We start from the raw sequence: 18,985 nt of genomic DNA, 5'->3' as shown, positions 1-18,985 counted from the left end.
TTGAAGTGACTGGCCCAGGGTCGTGCGCCGCCCGGGCTGGGACCGGGGAGGGCAGGCCGCGGACTCCCGCCTCGCAGCGCCGCGGGCCCGGGCCGGGCGGCCCTTATAAGGCCGGGCGTCCTGCGGCGCTTTCAGGCTCGGTGGGGCACCCCGCGGCCGCGGCCTCCTGCGCGCCCAGGAATGTGTGGAATCTTCCTCCTCGGCGGCCGCCCGCCGCAGGGAGGACTTCGCCTCCGGCCGGGGGCCCGGGATCAGCCCCCCGAGCAAAGCCCCGGGGGCGCGGGGCGCCGACGCCAGGCCCGCCCGGCCGCAGCTGCCTCGCCGCTGGGGGGAGCGCGGCGCCTGCGGGCGCGGGCCGCGGGGGCGGGGAGGCGGGGAGGCGGCCGTGCGCCCTCACCTGCCCCGGGGCGGCGCGGCGGGGGCGGGGGCAGGCCGCGGAGGAGGCCGGGGAGGAGCCTGCGCGGGGCCCGGAGCCCCGGCCCAAAGCGAAACTCCTGGCACTGGGCGGGCGCGCGGGGAGCGGAGACGGGCTGCGCGCCCTCGGGCCCGACGCGCCCCGGCGCCCATGGCGCTGAGCAAAGGGCTGCGGCTGCTCGGGCGGCTGGACGCCTCGGGGGAGTGGAGCGTCCTGCTGGAGGCGCGCGGCCGCGGGGACTGCCTGCTCTTCGAGGCCGGCACGGTGGCCACGCTCGGTGAGTGCGACCCCGCCGCGGACCCGGGGCTGGGAACGCGCTCCCCTGGTCTCCCGTCCCGGGGGAGAGACGACGCCCGAGGCGAGGGCGCCGGCCGTGCCCAGACTTCGAGAAAGGGGCACCTCCCTTCCCCGAGGTGACCAGTCCCGGGCGGCGCCGAGACAGCCGGGGCGTGGGGGTCGCGCGCGGGGTGCGGGCGGCCTGTTTGAATGAGGTGACCCCGGGGACGCCAGAGTGCCCCGCAGGCCGGGCCCAGGGCGCGGCGGCCCGCAGCCCCTCCTGGGGGTCTGCCCTCGCCGCGCCCGCCCGGTGGTTGCGCTCAGAGCCGGTGTGGCCTCCTGTGCCCCCGCGCCCCGCCGGGACACGTGACAGGTTCACCGCGATCCCAGGGGATTGACCTAGGAGCCGCCCCGACCCCGGGCCTGACGCTCGTTTTCTTTTGCACCTGTTGATGAAACCAGTGATTGCCCGTTGGTTTGTGTTGGCTAGCTTCTGTTCCCGAGGGGATAGGGGACACAAACACGGGAACACAGACCCCGGAGAAACCTCTGATGGCACCTGTATTAACCTCACGTAGATACTTGGCCGAGAAGCATCAGTTTTGCAAAGTGCAGAACTTGTAAGCAAATGTACCACCTGGTGACTCTACCTTTCCGCTGGATGTATTTGTAGATGCCAAGCCAGTACGTTTCACGTCCGTGCTTCAGGAAGTGTTGAGACTGGCCTGTGCCAAGGACTTTAGTGGTGATCTCATTTAACTTTCACAATTGTGCAAAGGAGCTACTCTTATCGCCATATATTATAGATGAATAAACTGGGGCCTGAAGAGGCTATGAAACTTGCTTGACCCAAGGGGACACACCTCTACCTGGGTCCTATGCTGCTGCTTTTAAAGATTTATTTGAGAGTTGGGGAGGGGCAGAGGGAGAGAGAGAGAATCTCAAGCCGACTCCTTGCTGATCTCACACCCTGAGATCATGACCTGAGCTGAAACCAAGAGCCAGGTGCTTAATCCATTGAGTGTGCGGCTGTTTTTATAATGTCATACAACACGTGGCGTCCTGGTATCACCAGCCAATCACCCTGTCCCTTGTTCTGTGGCTCACTTCATGGGGAAGGCCAAAGTGAGCAAAACCGAGTAGGACTGTTAGAACTTTAAACTTGAACGCTGGAGAGTAGGCTTCCAGCTGGTGTCCTGCTATACCATCTTACCTTGTTCGTCCTAAACAAAGCACAGAGGAAGGTCACTGTCCTTTAGGTTCTGGATGACCAGGGCACTCACTTCCACAACACTTTATAAACATCTCTAGTCTTTTTGCCCCCCCCCCATATTTGTATGCATGGATTCTTCAGTTAGGATATGCCTCTTGGAAGAATCATCTCTTCTATTTCAGTTTCCCTAATCATTTCATTAGCATATAGTTGTCGGGCTTGTTTTCAGTCGCTTGGTTACTGAAACAATGTTTCCAGCATTGTTAGTACCATAGTGTGCATCCACTCGTTGATTAAATTATTATCAGATTATTCCAGTTTGTGCTCTGTCCCGAAAAATCCAAGTTTGGTCATTTGCTAAGGTCTTGAAAGAAAACCACAGAAATTTCCATTCCATTTTAGATGTCTACTTCATACCACATTTATCAGAGCCAAGAGATTCATATCATGGTACAAAAATACTCCTTCATCAAAGAGATTAAAACGTCCATCACTTGGATTACGGCAACGTTAAGCAAGGTTCATGCACATTTAAGAGTTCCTTTGAAGCCACTTGGAGAAAAAGACTTTATTTTTTCAAAAGTGAAGACTTTAAAATGATTAATGAAAATAATATGCATATTTTCCATTTGGAAATTCAGTTTGGGCTGTGACGCATGTATATTACTGTGGTGACTACAGTCCACTGGATTCTAGTACAGAGGGTGTAATGGAAGGAATTGGCTTGTCTTCAACTCATGTGCAGCCCACATTTGTCACTTAACCGAGCATTCGTTTTTAAGTAGAACTTAGGCCGAATACTTAATTTTTAAAGTCTGTTTTTCTTAAGTTAAGTGAAACTATTTTTAAAAAGCAGCTATAACGCTTGGTGCTATTGCTGGTCCAGAGGAGGATTATCAAAGCCTTCTGTTACTAGAAAGTTGTTGTTTCAGGCTTTTCAAGTATCCGAAATACGCCACAATTTGATAGAATGGTTCTGAATTTGAAATTCCCATCTGTGTTTCAAAGGGCTGGCTTCTTTGCTTTCCTTTCCTTGACAAGGAAAAGCGTACTTTCGTTTTTTTCCCCAGAAGGTTTCAATGCCTGCTTTTGCATGGGACCAGACATCTGTGGAAGCCGGCTTAGCCGCGGTTGGAATCCTGACCACTCACCCTTTCCATGAGGTTCAAGCCTGGGGGCAGCTTCCTCTCACTTAAGCTGTGGTTTCCTGTGATGGGTCTCCCCGGGGAGGAACGGGGAGGAACGGGGAGGAACCAGAGGCCAGGGAGACTTAAGTGGATGGTTTATTACCATGTGGGTGGTGGTTTCTCCCCAGCCAGTGAGCGTTCCTCTGCTTGTCCGGAGGCAGATGCATGCCGTCTGGAGGCAGATGCATGCCGCTGCTTTTAGGGAGAACAGCAGGAGAGCTCGTGTGCCCCACAGCGGGCTGCAAGCACAGCTCTTCAAAGGCACAGGTTACCCCACAAGGATCCACACTTGAAAGCCTCTCACCACCCGCAGGGGCTCACAAAAATTGCTTCTTGTTTCCAGGCAGTGCTCAGAGACAGTCAGGGCCTTGAGCTGGGCTGTGCATTTAGGAAAAGCTGATGATCCTCTGTTGGTCTGGCTGGGCCCAGTCCTGCTGTTCGTTCCGCAGTGACTCTGCACCCCGGTCTCCACACCGGGCCATCGAGCCTGCCAGCAGGAAGGTTGCTGAGGGACTACTTCTAAATTCCTGCTTCTACAAGAATTAGGTTGAGAGTCTGTCTTCAGGGTAGATCCGTGGGAACAGGGATTCGGAAGCAGAAAAGCCAAACACGTTGGCCTACGTTTTGTCGGTGACCTGATTGGAAAGTAGGAGGCTTCTCAAGTACAGGTGGAAAGCCATGGCATGGAACAGTTCCCCGTGGCCCACCAGCCAGTTAGCGCGCAGAGCTTCTCTTATTGGCACATCTGGACGAAAAGTCCTTGCTGTCTTTCCTTTTGTCTCTTTTAGACCTAGTGTGCACCAAGGGAAGGGAAGTGTGCCTGTTGTTCGTGGATTTCATTTTCAGAACACACACGGATACTCCAAAGTTCAGCCTTCTCCAAACAGCCCCCAGGAAGGGTGGCCTGCGAGCGTCCATGTGTTTGCCCGGCTGTTTGTGAGCGAGTGCGACCCTGCCTCTTGCCCCCAGCCACGCTTGCTGTTGAACAGGGAGCCGCGGCCGCAGGGGTGGGGGTGGGAGGGAGGCCTGGGAGACTTAATTAACTTAATTAGTGAGTGTCCCTAAATGACGCTGAGCTTCTGGGGGGAAAGTTTCTGTGTAAACACCGGGCCTGGGCTTTCCCAGCTGCTGTGTTTATATAAGACCACAATATCCTGCTTTGTTTGAATTGCTGAAACGGCCACAGAACCAAGCAAGGCTTCTGCTAAACTGTTGCCTTGCTCACTTTACCTGGCTTTGCGGCCCAGAATTAGTCAGTGCCTTACAGTTTGACCTGCTTAAGGGCACTTGAGAGGATCCGTTGAGTGGCCAGGTGATCAGCTGTCCTGGGTGGAGACTGCAAGACAGGGAGGGCCAGGGGGGGCTCCAGGCTGCTGACTTGGGGACACCGGGGCAGCCCCCACGTGTGGGCCTCCACGGCTTGTGGCCGGGTCCTTCTTCCTACTTGGAGGTATGCTCAGCATGATAGTCACGGAAACGCAAACTGGGTTAGTGTGTACTTCTACCTGTCGTTTGTGTACCTCGCCAGTAGGAGTCTGATGTCATATCTTGCCAGGCTCCTTTTTGGGGCTCTGTGGCTCAAAAACCTTTCCCATAACCTTTAAGTGTGAACATTTTCAAATGTACAAAAGTAGAAGGAAAAATAAATCCCCTGTACCTGTCACTCAGCATTGGTATCTGTCAATATATTTCAATTCTGTGTTACCTGGTCCTGTGTTTTTTAAAGATTTTTTTATATTTTATTTGAGAGAGAAAGAGAGCAAGTGAGAGAGAACATTTCCGGGCAGGGCGAGTGGTGTGGTCGCCAGCCGCCTCAGTCTGAAAATCGGATCCCTTTTGCGGGGGTGTCTGCAGCGGACCAAGCTGAAGGCTTGAAAGCCAAGCCCCCAGGGCTGCGCAAGCATCTCCGGGCCGCATTTGCAATGGACGGTGCTTCTGATGAGATGGGCGCAGTCAGGGCGGTGTGGCCATAGACAGGACGGCGCTTCTGTCTTCCACACACTGCTGGATGTTGTGCGGACACTGGTGGATTCGTCTGGGCGCTGGTAGATGAGGGGCTCTCAGTGGGCAGGCCGGGGTCCACCTTCAAGGCCAATGCAAAACAGCCCAGTTATGGGCACTTTCTAATTGTGTTCAAGGAATGCTGGAAGGAGGTTTTGGGTACTGTTATGTACCTGTAAGTCATTCTTGAGGATGATTTAATGAAAACCTGGAGAAATACACATGGCCTTGGGGCACCTGGTGGCTCAGTCGGTTAAGTGTCAGACTCTTGGTTTCAGCTCAGGTCATGATTTCTTGGTTTCAGCTCAGGTCATGATCTCATGGGTCCTAAGATCGAGCCCCTTCCGGCTCTGTGCTCAGTGGGGAGTCTGCTTGAGATTCTTTCCCTTTGCCCCTCCTCCCCCACACGCTCACGTGCACATGTGTGCACATGCTCGCTCTCAAATAAATAAATAAATCTTAAAAAAAAGAAATATGCATGTCCTTGATCCAGTATTAAATGGATAGAAATTTACTTCAGGATATATTCATATAGCATGAGCTCATTTTGCTTTGAGGATGTTCATTGAATTTTTAGCTAACTAAATAAACCTTGGTCCAACTTGATAATAATAGCTAACATTTATGGAAAAAAAATGGCTAACATTTATGGAGCACTTACCATGTGCCAGGCACTGTCCTAAGTGGTTTACATGTATTGATTTATTTAACCCACACACCAAGGCAGGTATTAATTATGATTCCATTTTACACTTGGAGAAAGCAAGGCACAGAGAAGCATAAGCATTTACGTGAGGTTCTACCTCTAATTAATGGTGGAGTCATGATTTGAACAAGGCCCAGAGGCTCTAGAGAACAGTACGTTTAATAAAATCTCATCCCTAGAAAAAAGGAATGTTCAGGGGCGCCTGGGTGGCTCAGTCATTAAGCGTCTGCCTTTGGCTCAGGTCATGATTCCAGGGTCCTGGGATCGAGCCCCACATCTGGCTCCCTGCTCAGTCGGGAGCCCGCTTCTCTGTCTCTGCCTCTCCCCCTGCTCATGCTCTCTCAAATAAATAAATAAAATCTTTAAAAAAAAGAAAGAAAGAAAGAAAAAAGAAAGTTCAATGTGTGTATGAAAAAGACTAGGTGTGTCCTGTTGTCTCTGTGCTTATTTTGGGTTTCAAAACACGTGTGTCATCAGTCAGTGAAGATCAGGGGTCCTAGTGAGAGTAAGTATGTCGAACATTCCTGTGGGGACTGGATTTTCATCGGATGCTTGTGTCAAGAGGAGCGTTCAGGCTTGGGAAAGCATTTGCCCACTTCCTGAGCAGTGTGTGTGACAACACGAAGGGGACATCTTCAAGAGAAACGTGTGGGCTTCGGTCCTGCGTTCCAGCAGAGCTGAGGCTTGCCCTGGGTAGTATCCTTCCAAGTGGATGTCCCCAGCACCTAGAACAGAGCCTGATTAGGACTCAAAGCTCTGAAGAAAGTGCTAGGTTTCTTAGTGTAGAGACAGCAATGAGCCACCAGGCTCCCCAAGAACATGCTTCTGAGTGTGAGGTGTGTCACACAGATAACAATTTGGACTGGGGTCTTCCCGAAGATCTCAGTCGTGGGTGGGGAGAGATGCCTGAGTGAGTGCATGCATCTTCCTGTCCTAAGTTTGCTTGTTCTTGTTGGGGGTGGGGGGGTGCTCAGCCAGCTGGGTGGACAGAACTGTGTTTTGCACCCAAGGTGGGCACTGCGCATCTGTCTGGGCCTGGTGCTTAGCAAAGGGCCTGTGCAGGAAAGCTGGATGCATGTGGCCGGGTGCTGGGGGAGTGGCAGTCCGCATCACAGCTTATGAAGCTGGAGGGTTGCCATTTGCTTGCAACGCTTCCTGGTTCAGAAAATGACTCCAGCGGGAGGATTCACTTGGAGCATATTAGCTAAGGAGCGCAGGCAGGGCAGTTCCTTCTGGTGACCCAATTCTTGGGAGCAGTTCCAAAGGACAAATACGAAAGTCTGAACTTAATTTTATGGCAGTTTTTTGAGGATCAGGGACTCTCCGGGAGAGCCTTCTGTAATATCACGGAAGCTAGTACTTAATTCTGTTCCTGCATCTCTGTGCATTCCTGCCCCACCTCTTCCCTTCTCGGACACTGGGCCTGATGGATGCCCCCTCCCTGACCTCTTGGAGCCCCTGTCCAGCCTGACCACAAGCTGCTGTGCTCTGCACCCACTACCCAAGAACAGGCCTTATCTTCTGCCGCTTCTGCTCCTTGACAAGGTCTGCGGCGATGGTCAGGGCAAAGCAGGTGATAAAGAAATGAAGGGGGGGGGTCACCCGGGTGGCTCAGTCATTAAGCATCTGCCTTCGGCTCAGGTCATGATCTCAGGGTCCTGGGATCAAGCCCCTCATCGGGCTCCCTGCTCAGTGACAAGTCTGCTTCTCCCTCTGCCTCTGTGATCGCTTTCGCCCTCTCTCAAATAAATAAATAAAATCTTAAAAAAAAAAAAAGAAATGAAATGAAGAGGAACCTTTGTCCTTTAGAGCATTGTGAGGTCTCACAAAGCGGAACTTGGGCCACCAGAGCGCTCCTAGTTTTGAAATTGATGTGGGATTTGAGGAGGTGGGGGAGAGGGCAGGGTGGTCACAGTGATGCTCAGACCCAGCATAGAACTGGGATGGTCTGGACACGCATCAAGATCTAGGAAAATGGCCAGATTTAAGGAAGGTCTGATGTACAGTTGCTTATCTTTGCTGACCAGCCGCCTTTTTGTATTCAACTTGTATTGACTATATTACTGATTGATGGTGGTAATCTCTACTCAGAAAAAGCAAATTACATCCCTTGCCTCAGGTCTCACCCTAGAATGTTCCAGTGAGACCTCCACTAAACCCTTCACCTGTTTCCTCTGCAGCCTGCTGGTAGGAGAGAGAAGACCTGAATTCCTGCCCTGGCTCCTTATGCTAGTCCTTATCTGTCCTTATCTGAGGGAATTAACCTCTCCGGCCTCAGAGTCCACATGTGAAAACCAACGAATGACAAGCTGCGTTGCCTTTCCTTCTCTGGAATTCCATGTGTCTTAAAAAAAAAAAAAAAAATTAAACACTAAGCATAAGCAAATAAGCAATACCCTTACTTTACACACCTAGTTAAAATAATAAGCTACCCAGAAATTTGAATCTTAGGAAAGTGATCTGGCAAGGTAAAATCTAAGATGGTTCAGATCTAAGTCTGAGCTGAGAATCTAATGCTATACATTTTTTTTTATTAGAGACTTATGAATTAATTAAGGCATGAGATTCTCTCTCCTTGGTTCTGCCCCTTTCCTATAACTGGCAGAGAAAATTTTTAAAAGGCAATAACAATTTAGCTGCAATTAGGGACACAAAGTAAGGTATTTATTAAAATATCATACATAAAATGTGCTAAAGTAGTAGCTCCTTTAGTTGGTTCTTACTAGCATCCATTAACATTCTGAAAATCCTACCTTTCGTCATAAACATAACTTTGCTTTTTAACAGTCTGCTCTGGAGTGGGGAGTTTGTGTGTCTGGGAATATGTGGTCTTGTTTCAGCAGCTTTACTGACTCTGTTGTGTGAACTTAACATCGCCTCAAATCTTATCCGTGGCTGATAAATCCTGTATGTTGGAAAAAACTCCATAAGCTGAGGAGACAGTTTTCTGCAGCTTCTGCTTCCCTCCGGGTGGAGCCAAGCCCGATCCTGCTGGCAGAAGAGTGATAGAACGCGGTCCAATGTGGCAGTCCAAGGGCTCTGGCCCAAAGGAACTGTGACACTCGCGTCATGACCTGCTTCAATAATGGGCTTGTTTTTATGTAAATGGTGTAGATAAAGAAAGAATATTGGAAAACTTGGGCTAGAAATAACTTGCCACCAGCCCAGGCCTGAACCAAGCCCTTGCGATAAGGCCCATCATAGTGGCATCCGCTTCTTTTTTACCCAGACCACCAGGAGGGGTGAGGGGAGGGGCCTGTGGATCGGGAGGGGAGGGGCCGCGGGCCAGAGGGGAGGGGCCTGTGGCACGGGAGGGGAGGGGCCGCGGGCCAGAGGGGAGGGGCCTGTGGCACGGGAGGGGAGGGGCCGCGGACCAGAGGGGTGGGGCCTGTGGCTCAGGAGGGGAGGGGCCTGTGGCTCAGGACAGGAGGGGCCGCGGACCAGCCGGATAGAGAAGGCGGGTACTGCGCCCCGTTTCCTCCACCACCTTCCCTGCTTTCCAAGCTGACCTGTCTAGAGGGGGCACTTTTTTGTAATTCACAGAAAGGCACCCTGTGGGGTCTAGGCTGCCTTGGAGAAAGAGACCAGAAAGGCCTTCTTCTAACTTGTATGGCGGTGATAAAATTTTAATCCAGCTCTGGAACTGGTGCTTGCAGCTTACGCGCCCACCGCCCCCCACACACACAACATAGGGGCGCATTACAATAAGAGCACACACATGAAGGGAGGAATTGTAATGAAATGCCATCGCCCGCGGATGAATGTCTCCAGACCTGGGGGGGGTTTCGGGTGTGTGTCTGGCTTCGGCACTCTCCGCGTTAGGGTTCTGGTTCAGTTTGCTGTTAGGAAATTCAGGTTGCTGAGAGCTTACTAGAATTTTGTCTTAAAAGAGAAAATAGACCCAGATCCAAGACCGGGGGAGTGATCCTGTAAGAAAAGTTGTGAGTTTAGAGGCTGAACTTTGTGACTTTAGTTTGCTCACCAGCTTTCTGCTGGGCCTTGTAGGAGGGGCCTCAGTTTTGTGGCCTCTGTGTGCTCGCCTCCTGCGCACCCTCAAGTCTTTTGGGTGCGGAGGACAAGATTGTGCACTTGGAAGATTCAGGAGACAGATCCTGAAGTACCTGTCAGTGAAATGATATCATATCTGGGATCTGTTTGGCAATACTTCGGGAGGCAGATGGATGGACACGTGCGCGCACACACGGGAGGGGAGGGAATAGGTAAAATGAAACTGGGAAAATGTTGGTAACTCGGAGTTGGGTGATAGGTATGTGGAGGTTCGTGAGACTTGGTGAATTAATAAGCTGGCTGCTTTTCAGGCTCAGCAGATAAAAATTGATGGCTTTCCAATATACTATCATGAGTCAATTAGGAATTAGAGTCTCACATAGGAAAACAAAGATTCCTCTCCCAATGACAACAGTTTCCGAGAATAAACATAATAAAATATGCACGGCCTAAAAGAAGAAAGCTATAAAACTTTACTAAAGCACCAAATAATTGGAAAGGTATACTGTGTTCTTTGATAGGAACATTGACATTGTAAAGATGTTCTTCTCCAAGTAATCTATAAATGCAAGTATCTATGAGTAAAATCCAATTAAATTCTAATAGGAGTTTGAGAGAAAACATAAGGGGCTGACTAAAGTATATGTGGGACTCCCCGCACGCTTAAATGGCAGCCCCATATGGGTGGGGCAGAGGCTCGGGACAAAAACGTCTGAGTCATCCTGGTCCTACTGTTTTCCTCCACTCCACCCAATCCCCCAGCAAGTCCAGACCTCTCTACCTCCACAAGGATCTGGATGCCACCAGCTCTGCCTCCCCTCCCCCCTCTCACCCCCACTGCTGCATAAGTACGGTGCTCCTCCAACCAGGCCCTCCTGCACTTGGACTGGCGGCTGCCACCTAACTCATGTCCCCGCCACCACTCCCAGGGCTTCCCCAGCCCCCACGCAGGGACCTGCTCAAGCCTGCACCGCCTGTGACCTCTGCCCTGGCTCCTTCTCCTCTCTTACCATTTCCTGAGCTCACTCCATTTGAGCAGTCCTGACTGGCTTCTGCCTCAGCAGCTTTGTACTTACCGTGCCCTCTGTCCCCAGTGCTCTCCCCCAGACCTCGGCCTCGCTGTGTCCTCATTCGGGCTATCTGGATGATTTGGGCGAGACTTTCCTGGCCACACTAGCTGAACTGGCCCATGGCATCCACACTCCCCACACCCCCATTGTCTCTGTTCTGTCACCTGCTTTCTTGTCTTCATAGCACTGATGACCAAAAGCACCTTCGTTGTTTGCTTGCCTGTGTACCGTGTAACGTTGTTGACCTCGGGAGTGCAGGCTCTGTGGGAGCAGGATGTTGCGGGATGCATCCCCCAAAAAGATCTGTCTGAGTCCTAACCCACAGTACCGCCATAACTGAATGTGACTTTATATGGAAATCAGGTCTTTGCAGCCGTAATTAAGTTGTAAACTAAGGTGAAGTCATATGGGAGTAGGGTGGGTCCTTAATCCAGTAGGACTTAGTGTCCTTATAAAAAGAGAAGACACAGAAGCAGACACGCACAGAGGGAAGATGGCCATGCGAAGACAGAGGCCGGTGTGGCCACCAGCCAAGGACCCCCGGGGCCCCCAGAAGCTGGAAGAGCCAAGGAAGGATCCTTCTCTAGAGCCTTCAGAGGGAGCATGGCCCTGCCGACACCTGAGTCTGGAATTCTAGCCTCCAGAACTGTGAGAGCATAAATTGTGGTTATTTTAAGTGCCCCAGTTTGTGATACTTGGTCCCGGCAGCCCCAGGAAACTACGACAAGGGGCGTTCTTTGTCTTGTTCAGTACTGTCTTCTCAGCCCTGCCTGGTGTGAGGAGCAGCTCCAGAAACACTGCGGAATGATGAAGGAATGGCAAAAACAGCCAGGAGGATTTTGAAAAACATCAGTGAAGATGAACTTGATCTACCAGATAGTAAAGCATACTATAAAGCCGTAAGGATGGTATAATAGAGGGGCGCCTGGGATGTTCAGTCGGTTAAGCGTCTGCCTTCGGCTCAGGTCAAGATTCCAGGGTCTTGGGATCGGGATTGAGCCCCACATCGGGCTCCCCGCTCCGCGGGGAGTCTGCCTCTCCCTCTCTCTCTGCCTGCCTCCCCCGCATTGTGTTCTGTCAAAAAAATAAATAAAATCTTAAAAAAAAAAAAAGAATCGTATAATAGACAAAAATCAATAGATTAGAAGAGAGGGCTCAGAACAGACTTATGTAAATGGATTAATTTAGTTTATTATAATGGTGATGATTTAATCAGGGAAAAGGTGGATATTCAGCAAATGGTGTTGGTACAATTGACCAGTGCGGTGCCGGGTGGGGTTCTTCCTTTACTCAGCCAGATGTTCAGACCGGGTTCCCCTGGGATTGTCTAGTCTGAAAGGAGGAGGGCAGAAACCTCAGCTTGCCCCCAGGACGGTGCTGGCTGTCCATGTCCAGGGGAGTGAGTGGTCTTTGCAGGAGTTTTTGCAGGTGACTGTTTGCACAGCCATCCGGCTGGTAACTAGCTTCTCCCCCCAGCTTAAAGCCTTGTGCCCTGTTAGAAACCATATTTCTCTTTTTTTAAAAAAAGATTGTATTTATTTGAGGGGAGAGAGAGAGTGAGCACAAGAGCAGGGGGAGGGAGAAGCAGACTCCCTGCTGAGCAGGGAACCCAACACGGGGCTCCATCCCAGGACCCTGGGATCATGACCTGAGCTGAAGGCAGACGCTTAACCGACTGAGCCCCCCAGGCGCCCTGGGACCAGTATCTCTTATATAACCCCCAGAAGTACAGATTCCAGGCTTCACCCAAGCCCCAAGCCTGGTGTCCTCATCAGCAGGTATAATTCATGTCTGTCTCTTTCCTGTCCAGAGGCAATTGGCCAATTAAGGTCATTTTTACCATAAGCAATGTTATCTCGTAACATAGTTGATAGTTTACTTTTATGGGGTTCTTGGTTTTGTTAAGCCCATGGGGATGCTAATTAAGTTAGAGCCCTACATTATATCATATATTAAAGCAAATCACAGAGGCCTTTAAGGTGAACTATAAAGAGCCCCAACTTTTAAAATACTAGAAGAACATATAGGAGAAGCTTTCACTGTTTTATGGTGTGGAAAGCCTTTCTAAACAAAGCATAAAACTCAGAAGTCAGAAAGATAAAGACATCTGACAGATTTAAGAAATATTTCTTTATTAAAGTATAACATAGTATAGAACAATGAACAAATCCTAAATGTACAGCTCCGTGAGTTTTCCCAAAGTGAACACACCCACATGACCAGTGCGGGATCTGGAAACAGAGCCTTGGTGGCACCTTGGACCCCCTGCTCAGCCTCCACTCAGTGTCAGACTGATAGATTGGGCTACATAAATATGTAAAACTCCAGGATATCAAAAGACACCATAAAGGTAGTTTAAAAACGAACAACAGACTGGAAAGAAACTGCGTATAACCGTTTGCAACATATAAAAGGGTCAAAGACTGACAATCATTGGATATAAAAGAGCGCCTATAGATCACAAAAAAGGACAAATAGTTCACCAGAAAAGATAGCAAAGGATATCTAAGTCATTCTCAAGAGGAAAACTACAAATGACCCGAGCCACAGGGCCAGCACCGCCCACTCTGCTTCGGGCAGTAAGCTGTGCTGGTTCTGTTCTCCATTTTTCTTTCCATCTCCTTCCTGTGACTCAGGTGTGGAGGCCCCAGGACAGGCACTGCATTCCACCCAGTGTGACCCCTCCCTCTTGCCCCCCCACCCCCGTGCCGTCCCACCTGTCTCTCCCCTTAGGCCTTGACCCCTTTCCCAGGAGACATTTGGTTCTTTCATGCCCTGGCTCCCAGGGCAGCCGCACAGGCCTCCAGATAAGCCCAGATTGGACTTGTCCTGTAGGGGACACACCTGCTCAGGTCCAAGCCAGGCTCAGTGCTGGGAACATCAGGGCAGGGCTCAGGTGCTTGAGGCATGAGCAACAGCTGTGGCAGGACCAGGAATGGTAGAGAGTAGGAGGGGGCCACCACTGCCGGAGGGTGGGGCAGGTGGTAGATATGGCATCCCATTCAAAAAGGCCAGAGTTGGGGAGGACAAAATAGGCCCCCAGGAAGGAGCGTGGAGCTGGCATCAGAAGCAGCAAAGTGTTCCTTCTGTAAAGGAGAACTTCCCCAGAGAGAGGCTGCTGAACAAAAGGATTTCACAGGTAAATGACTGGGGGAGTCTGGACCTGGCACCCCCCCCCCCTTGGAGATGTGCCGCTCAGGCTGTGTGGTAAATACAGCTGGTCAGCTAGCCCAGGGATCCCAAGTATGTTTGACCTTCTGTTCACAGCACATCAACACACACATCACATCTTAGGGGTACACCAGCGTCTCTTGGGGTGCATTTGGGGAATCGCCGCTGTGAGGTGATTCAGATTCTAAGGCCAGGTTCTGACCCAGCCACAGACTTTTCTGTTTCCAAGGCTGGAGCTGCTAATTCCAGGTACAGAAAGCCTCTGGCTGGTTGGTAAATCAGAGGAGGCAGTTCCCAAATCAATGATCTGAGAAGGTTTCTTCTGCCCTTCTGTAAAAATGGTGTGAATATCTTCCCCTGAGGTTGTGTGGGGCCTCTGCGAGTAAGCAGGCCTGTTTAATTAATAGACACATATGTAGGAAGAGGCCAAACTAGTCACAAAAGATGCCCCCAAATAGTACTTGTGAATAACAAGGCACACTCATGTGTCTGCTCAGAGTTGAACTTCCTTCATCTTCCTGGGCCTGTGTGCCCTGTGGGCCCGAGGTCACATCCAGCCGGGTTGCAGCTCTGCATCTTTGTGGTGCATCTAACACGAGTGAGCGGCACACGGGCGTTCTAATCACATCTCTAATGCTAGTTTTCCACTAAATAGCAGCAACGACAGTTTTTTAAAAATCAAAGAAGCCTGAGAAGGGAATTATAGCCTGTTTTCTGGATTCTGGATTAAAATATAGAGTAGGAATTGGCTTTTGGTAGATGGATGAAGTCTTACCTCAGCTTCCTGGAACTGTGTCCTGACCTCAACAAGTCCCTCACCCAGCAGGCTCTCTGAACCCCGCCTTCGCCTGCGCGCACTCCCCCAAACGGAGCATTGCTGGGGGTGAGGCAGGCATCCCGCTGCTCACCGCCACCTGGGGCCAGGGTTCCTCCTCCTCCTCCCCGAGAAGGACCACTCCTGGGGACGCACACTTCTCCTTACTGAGATCTCCCTTCCTCCTGGCCATGCTCTCCGTTCATAGAGGAGCTGGGCTCCTGGCTCCCTGGGTTCTCTTCCACCACAACTCCTGTCCCCATCCCAGCTGAGCTCCTGGCCATCAGCATGACCCACCTGCTCCGCTGGCCTTGCTCTGCCCTCACCGTCTCATTGCCAAGCCCTGCCTTCCCCTCACTTCACCCCGCTAGACCTTCTCATCACCAGTTATTACGCCACCCTGCAAGGTCAGCTTCGGGCACCCTTCACTACCTGCTCCCTCCCTCACGCCCGACCCAGACAGCTCTGCAGCCCTGCAACCTCCCGGCCACCGTCCCTGCCCGCACACCCCGTCCCCCATCCTTCTCTGGCTTACAGTGCGCCCCCACTCTGCACACACTCTCCGCTTGGTGCGTGCCAGGCAGCCCCCCAGCCCCAGATGAGGCCACGGCCCCCCCGCCCCACGCATGCTCCCGTGTCGCCACGTGTGGCTGGAGGGAAACAGCACCGCGCTGACTTCTGGCAACTTCACGAAGGGTTTTGGGGTTTTGGTGCTGGTCCATAGTCTCTAGGCTCGCGGCATTTTCCTCCTCTGGTTGTTCCGCTCTCCAGGATGGCCCTTTCACACCTTCTCAAGCCTTCAACACCTTGAGCCTCTCAGCTAATGTTTTGCTTCCTATTGCCCTGAGAAAAGAGAAGGAATTAAAAGGAGAACTTTCACGAGCCCCACCACCTGACCTGTTTGCCCTGTGCTGGCGCTCTCGCCACCTTCCCTCTGTTACAGCGATGACCCCCATGCTCCTCTGCGTCCACCTTTCCCACCCATGTGCCCCCCACCCCCATCTTTAAAGACTGTGCTCCCACTCTTCCCCCTTTCCTTCCTAGCTGGGTGATTCCCACCATGAAACCAACAAACAGTTGGATCTCCTGTTAAGAAACCTTCTCCCGGCCCCAGCCCCTCACCTCCTTTCTCCATTCGCGTGCATGACGGGCTGGTGCACGCGTGCTGTCTCCGCTCTCCTCCCATCCTCCCGTGACGTGCTTCGGCCAGGCTTAGGCACTTGCCGCTCCTCTGAAGCCCTTCGTCAAGGTCCCTGTGACTTCCACCTTGCCGGACCCCGCAGAGGTCTGTCCTCCCTCCAGCAGCACCACCGAGCGGATCACACCTCCTTCCTGAAGCGATGCTCCTTCTTCTGGGCGTGTTCCTGCCTCGCTGCCATTCTCCTGGGACTCAGAGCAAGCCCCGGCACAGAGGTGCACATCTGGAATCCTTGTTGAGGGATGGAGTTGAAGCAGGACAGGGTGTGACTTTCCCTTTCCTTTCAGCGCCCACTGGGCATCTCACATAGCACAAGAAGATACATGTGGATCACGCTACATGGCTTCTAAAGGGGTGTGTGTTTGTGTGCACACGTGTGCACACACATGCATGCAAATAGGGCTTCTCTGCAAGGGGGAGGCTCTGAGGAGGGGTTGTAGCAGGGCTGGGAGGGGCCGTTCAGCTGGACGGATAACTGAGGAAGGAAGAAGAGAGAGGGCTGTCCCGAGGAGCTGGTTTGGCTGGTCAGTTAGAGAGGAAAGTGGGAAAGGAGCTGTAAGTAGAACCTCCAGCGCCAGGCCAGGCCCGTGGACCTAATTTGTTAGTCATAAGAAGCAAACTAGAAGGGCTTGCTGTATGAGGAAGTGACGCATCGGGACTCGCTCCAGGAGGAGAGCCTGGGGGGGCGCGGGAGAGACTGGAGGCCCAGGAATGAGATCTGTGGTCAGGCCGGGAACACTGCCCCCAGGGAGCGGGTCTGCAGGATCCGCCCCCACGTGTACAGTGAACGCGCACATATTTGTAGAGAAACAGGTACGGTTCCGTCTCACGCTGGCTCTCCTCCCGGTGTGGCGCCCCACTGCCCCTGTCCCCCAGCTCCGTCAGGAGCATGCTCAGCGTGGGCCAAAAGACTCCGCGGTAGAGGCTCAGTGTCCAGCCCTGCACTGCAGCCCTCTTGTCCCAGGAGCCGGTCTCCTCCTCCTCCGGTCACAGCCACAGCGGACCTCGGTGCAGGGAGGGGAGTGGGAGGGCCAGGGAGGGCCCACCCGGCTGCACAGATGTTTTTTCAGCTGTGGCTGCAGGAGATGATACGTTTCCCCTTTATTCTCTCCGGTCGGTTTGCACAGGCTCGCACAGCCTTGGTGGGACGCAGCGCATTTGCTTAGGTACTGTGTTTTTGAGTGCCCGCCCCTGCCCCACTCCCCCCGCTCGCTCTTTTGTGTGGCCTGGACTTTTTTTGGTGAAAGAGAGAAGCAGCGGGGAGTATAGGAAAGTTTCTTCTTGGGGCTGCCTTGCGTCTGCCCAGTTGGCTGTCATCATGGCTCACAAGCTTCGGTTAGACTGATGTTTTGATTTGCATTTTGCTTAGCAACCCTCCTGCGCCTCCACCCGCCCCGCCCGGAGAAAAACCATTGTCTTTCGGAAGAGCGGCTTTAGCTCTAAACTGATAACTCTGGGAGGAACAGCCATAAACCAGTCTGACCTGAGTTCATGAAGGAGACGCTGACCTTGATCTGGCTGATGCTATCCTCTTGAGAACCTGAAATACAAGGAGATGGCTTAAAATCATGCACAAGAACGCAGCCACAAATGATACCCCGGTCTTGGGCGGTCTGCATTGTGAAATTGACCTACTTATTTCTGTGACATGTGGGCTGCGCTTCACTGGAATTTCCTTATGGTGTGTTACTGTGGAATATATTATGAAAGAAAGAAACGTGTGGTTGGTTTGATTATTGATCTGGACTGGCTGTGGGCGGACCAGGAGATGGCCTGCGTGGCCTGGGTTTTTTTTTTTTTTTTTTTTTTTAAAGATTTTATTTATTTATTTGACACAGAGAGAGAGAGAGGAATCACAAGCAGGCAGAGTGGCAGGGAGCGGCAGAGGGAGAAGCAAGCTTCCCGCGGAGCAGGGAGCCCGATGTGGGACTCGATCCCAGGACTCTGGGATCGTGACCTGAGCCGAAGGCAGACGCTTAACGACTGAGCCACCCAGGCGCCCCTGGCCTGGGTTTTAAAAGAAGCAGAGCACACTCTGGCTACAGGGCTGACTCCTACTCCTGATGACACCGGCCCCAGCCTCGGGACGGTGGGCCGAGTTTGCCTGGCTTTGGGGCACGCCACCCTCTCCCTGGCAGGCCTAAGTGGCGGCTGTTTCCCTTCCATTCCCTTGGCCCACTGGCCCGGGGGGTGGGATGTGTGTCCCCTAGGCCCCTCTTTGCCACCTCCAGACATTCCTTCCCTCCTCCGTAAAAGCACTTGAATCTCAATGTATGGTGCCTAACAGAGATCTTCCACGGCTCATCCGAACTTCCAGACTGTTTCGTTCCCACTGGGGGTTTAGGACGGGAGCCACAGCTTGCTGGCAGGACAGTGTGGGGCGGTCTCCCAAACGTTCACCCAGCCCTCAGGAGACCCCAGGCCCATTCCACTCACCTGGTGTGCCTGCCATGTCCTCGAACCAGGACAAGGTTCACCCACAGGATCCAGTGTTGGGTGGCTGAGCTTCCAGGGTCCCCTCAAAGGACAGGCTCGTTCATTCCAAGAGTGTCCCCATGGCCCCGTCATAGTTATTATAGGTCACCTGTGGTTCCTCGTAGCCCAGATGCCTTCTACCAGTCAGGACTATTTTTAATCATAAGCCAGGCTGTCTAGTAACATAGATAACTTATATCAGGTTACCAGGGAAACAGGACTGGAATGTTAACCTGAGGTCAGTTCTCTTGCAGGCTCTGTTAACCCTTTGCCCACACACATTGGGGACCCCGTCACCCATCGCCCTGTGTTGGAATTACCTGGTGATTTTACCTCGTTTTCTGCCAGTGTCGCCGATGCTGAGGCTTGCCCTCATTCTTGGTACCTTCAGTCATCATGGTGACCTTTCTGAAGCCCTTGCTGACCTCCCCCACAAGAAGTGTGTCCTTCA

At 52.3% G+C, this 18,985-nt stretch overlaps 1 protein-coding gene across 1 annotated transcript in view; it reads left to right on the top strand.

The window, feature by feature from the left end:
• Nucleotides 1–499: 499 nt before the first annotated feature.
• Nucleotides 500–18,985, top strand: part of SYNJ2 (synaptojanin 2) — a 73,767-nt gene continuing 55,281 nt past the window's right edge. The window contains exon 1 of the mRNA XM_078055856.1: nt 500–692. Coding sequence (XP_077911982.1) covers nt 566–692 — 127 coding nt within the window. The 5' untranslated portion in view covers nt 500–565. The remainder of the gene's footprint in view (nt 693–18,985) is intronic.

Source organism: Halichoerus grypus, chromosome 9 (genome assembly GCF_964656455.1).
Source record: "Halichoerus grypus chromosome 9, mHalGry1.hap1.1, whole genome shotgun sequence".
Taxonomy (NCBI): Eukaryota; Metazoa; Chordata; class Mammalia; order Carnivora; family Phocidae; genus Halichoerus; species Halichoerus grypus.
Note: the sequence above shows the minus strand (reverse complement) of the source record. Positions and strands in the feature narration are given on the sequence as shown.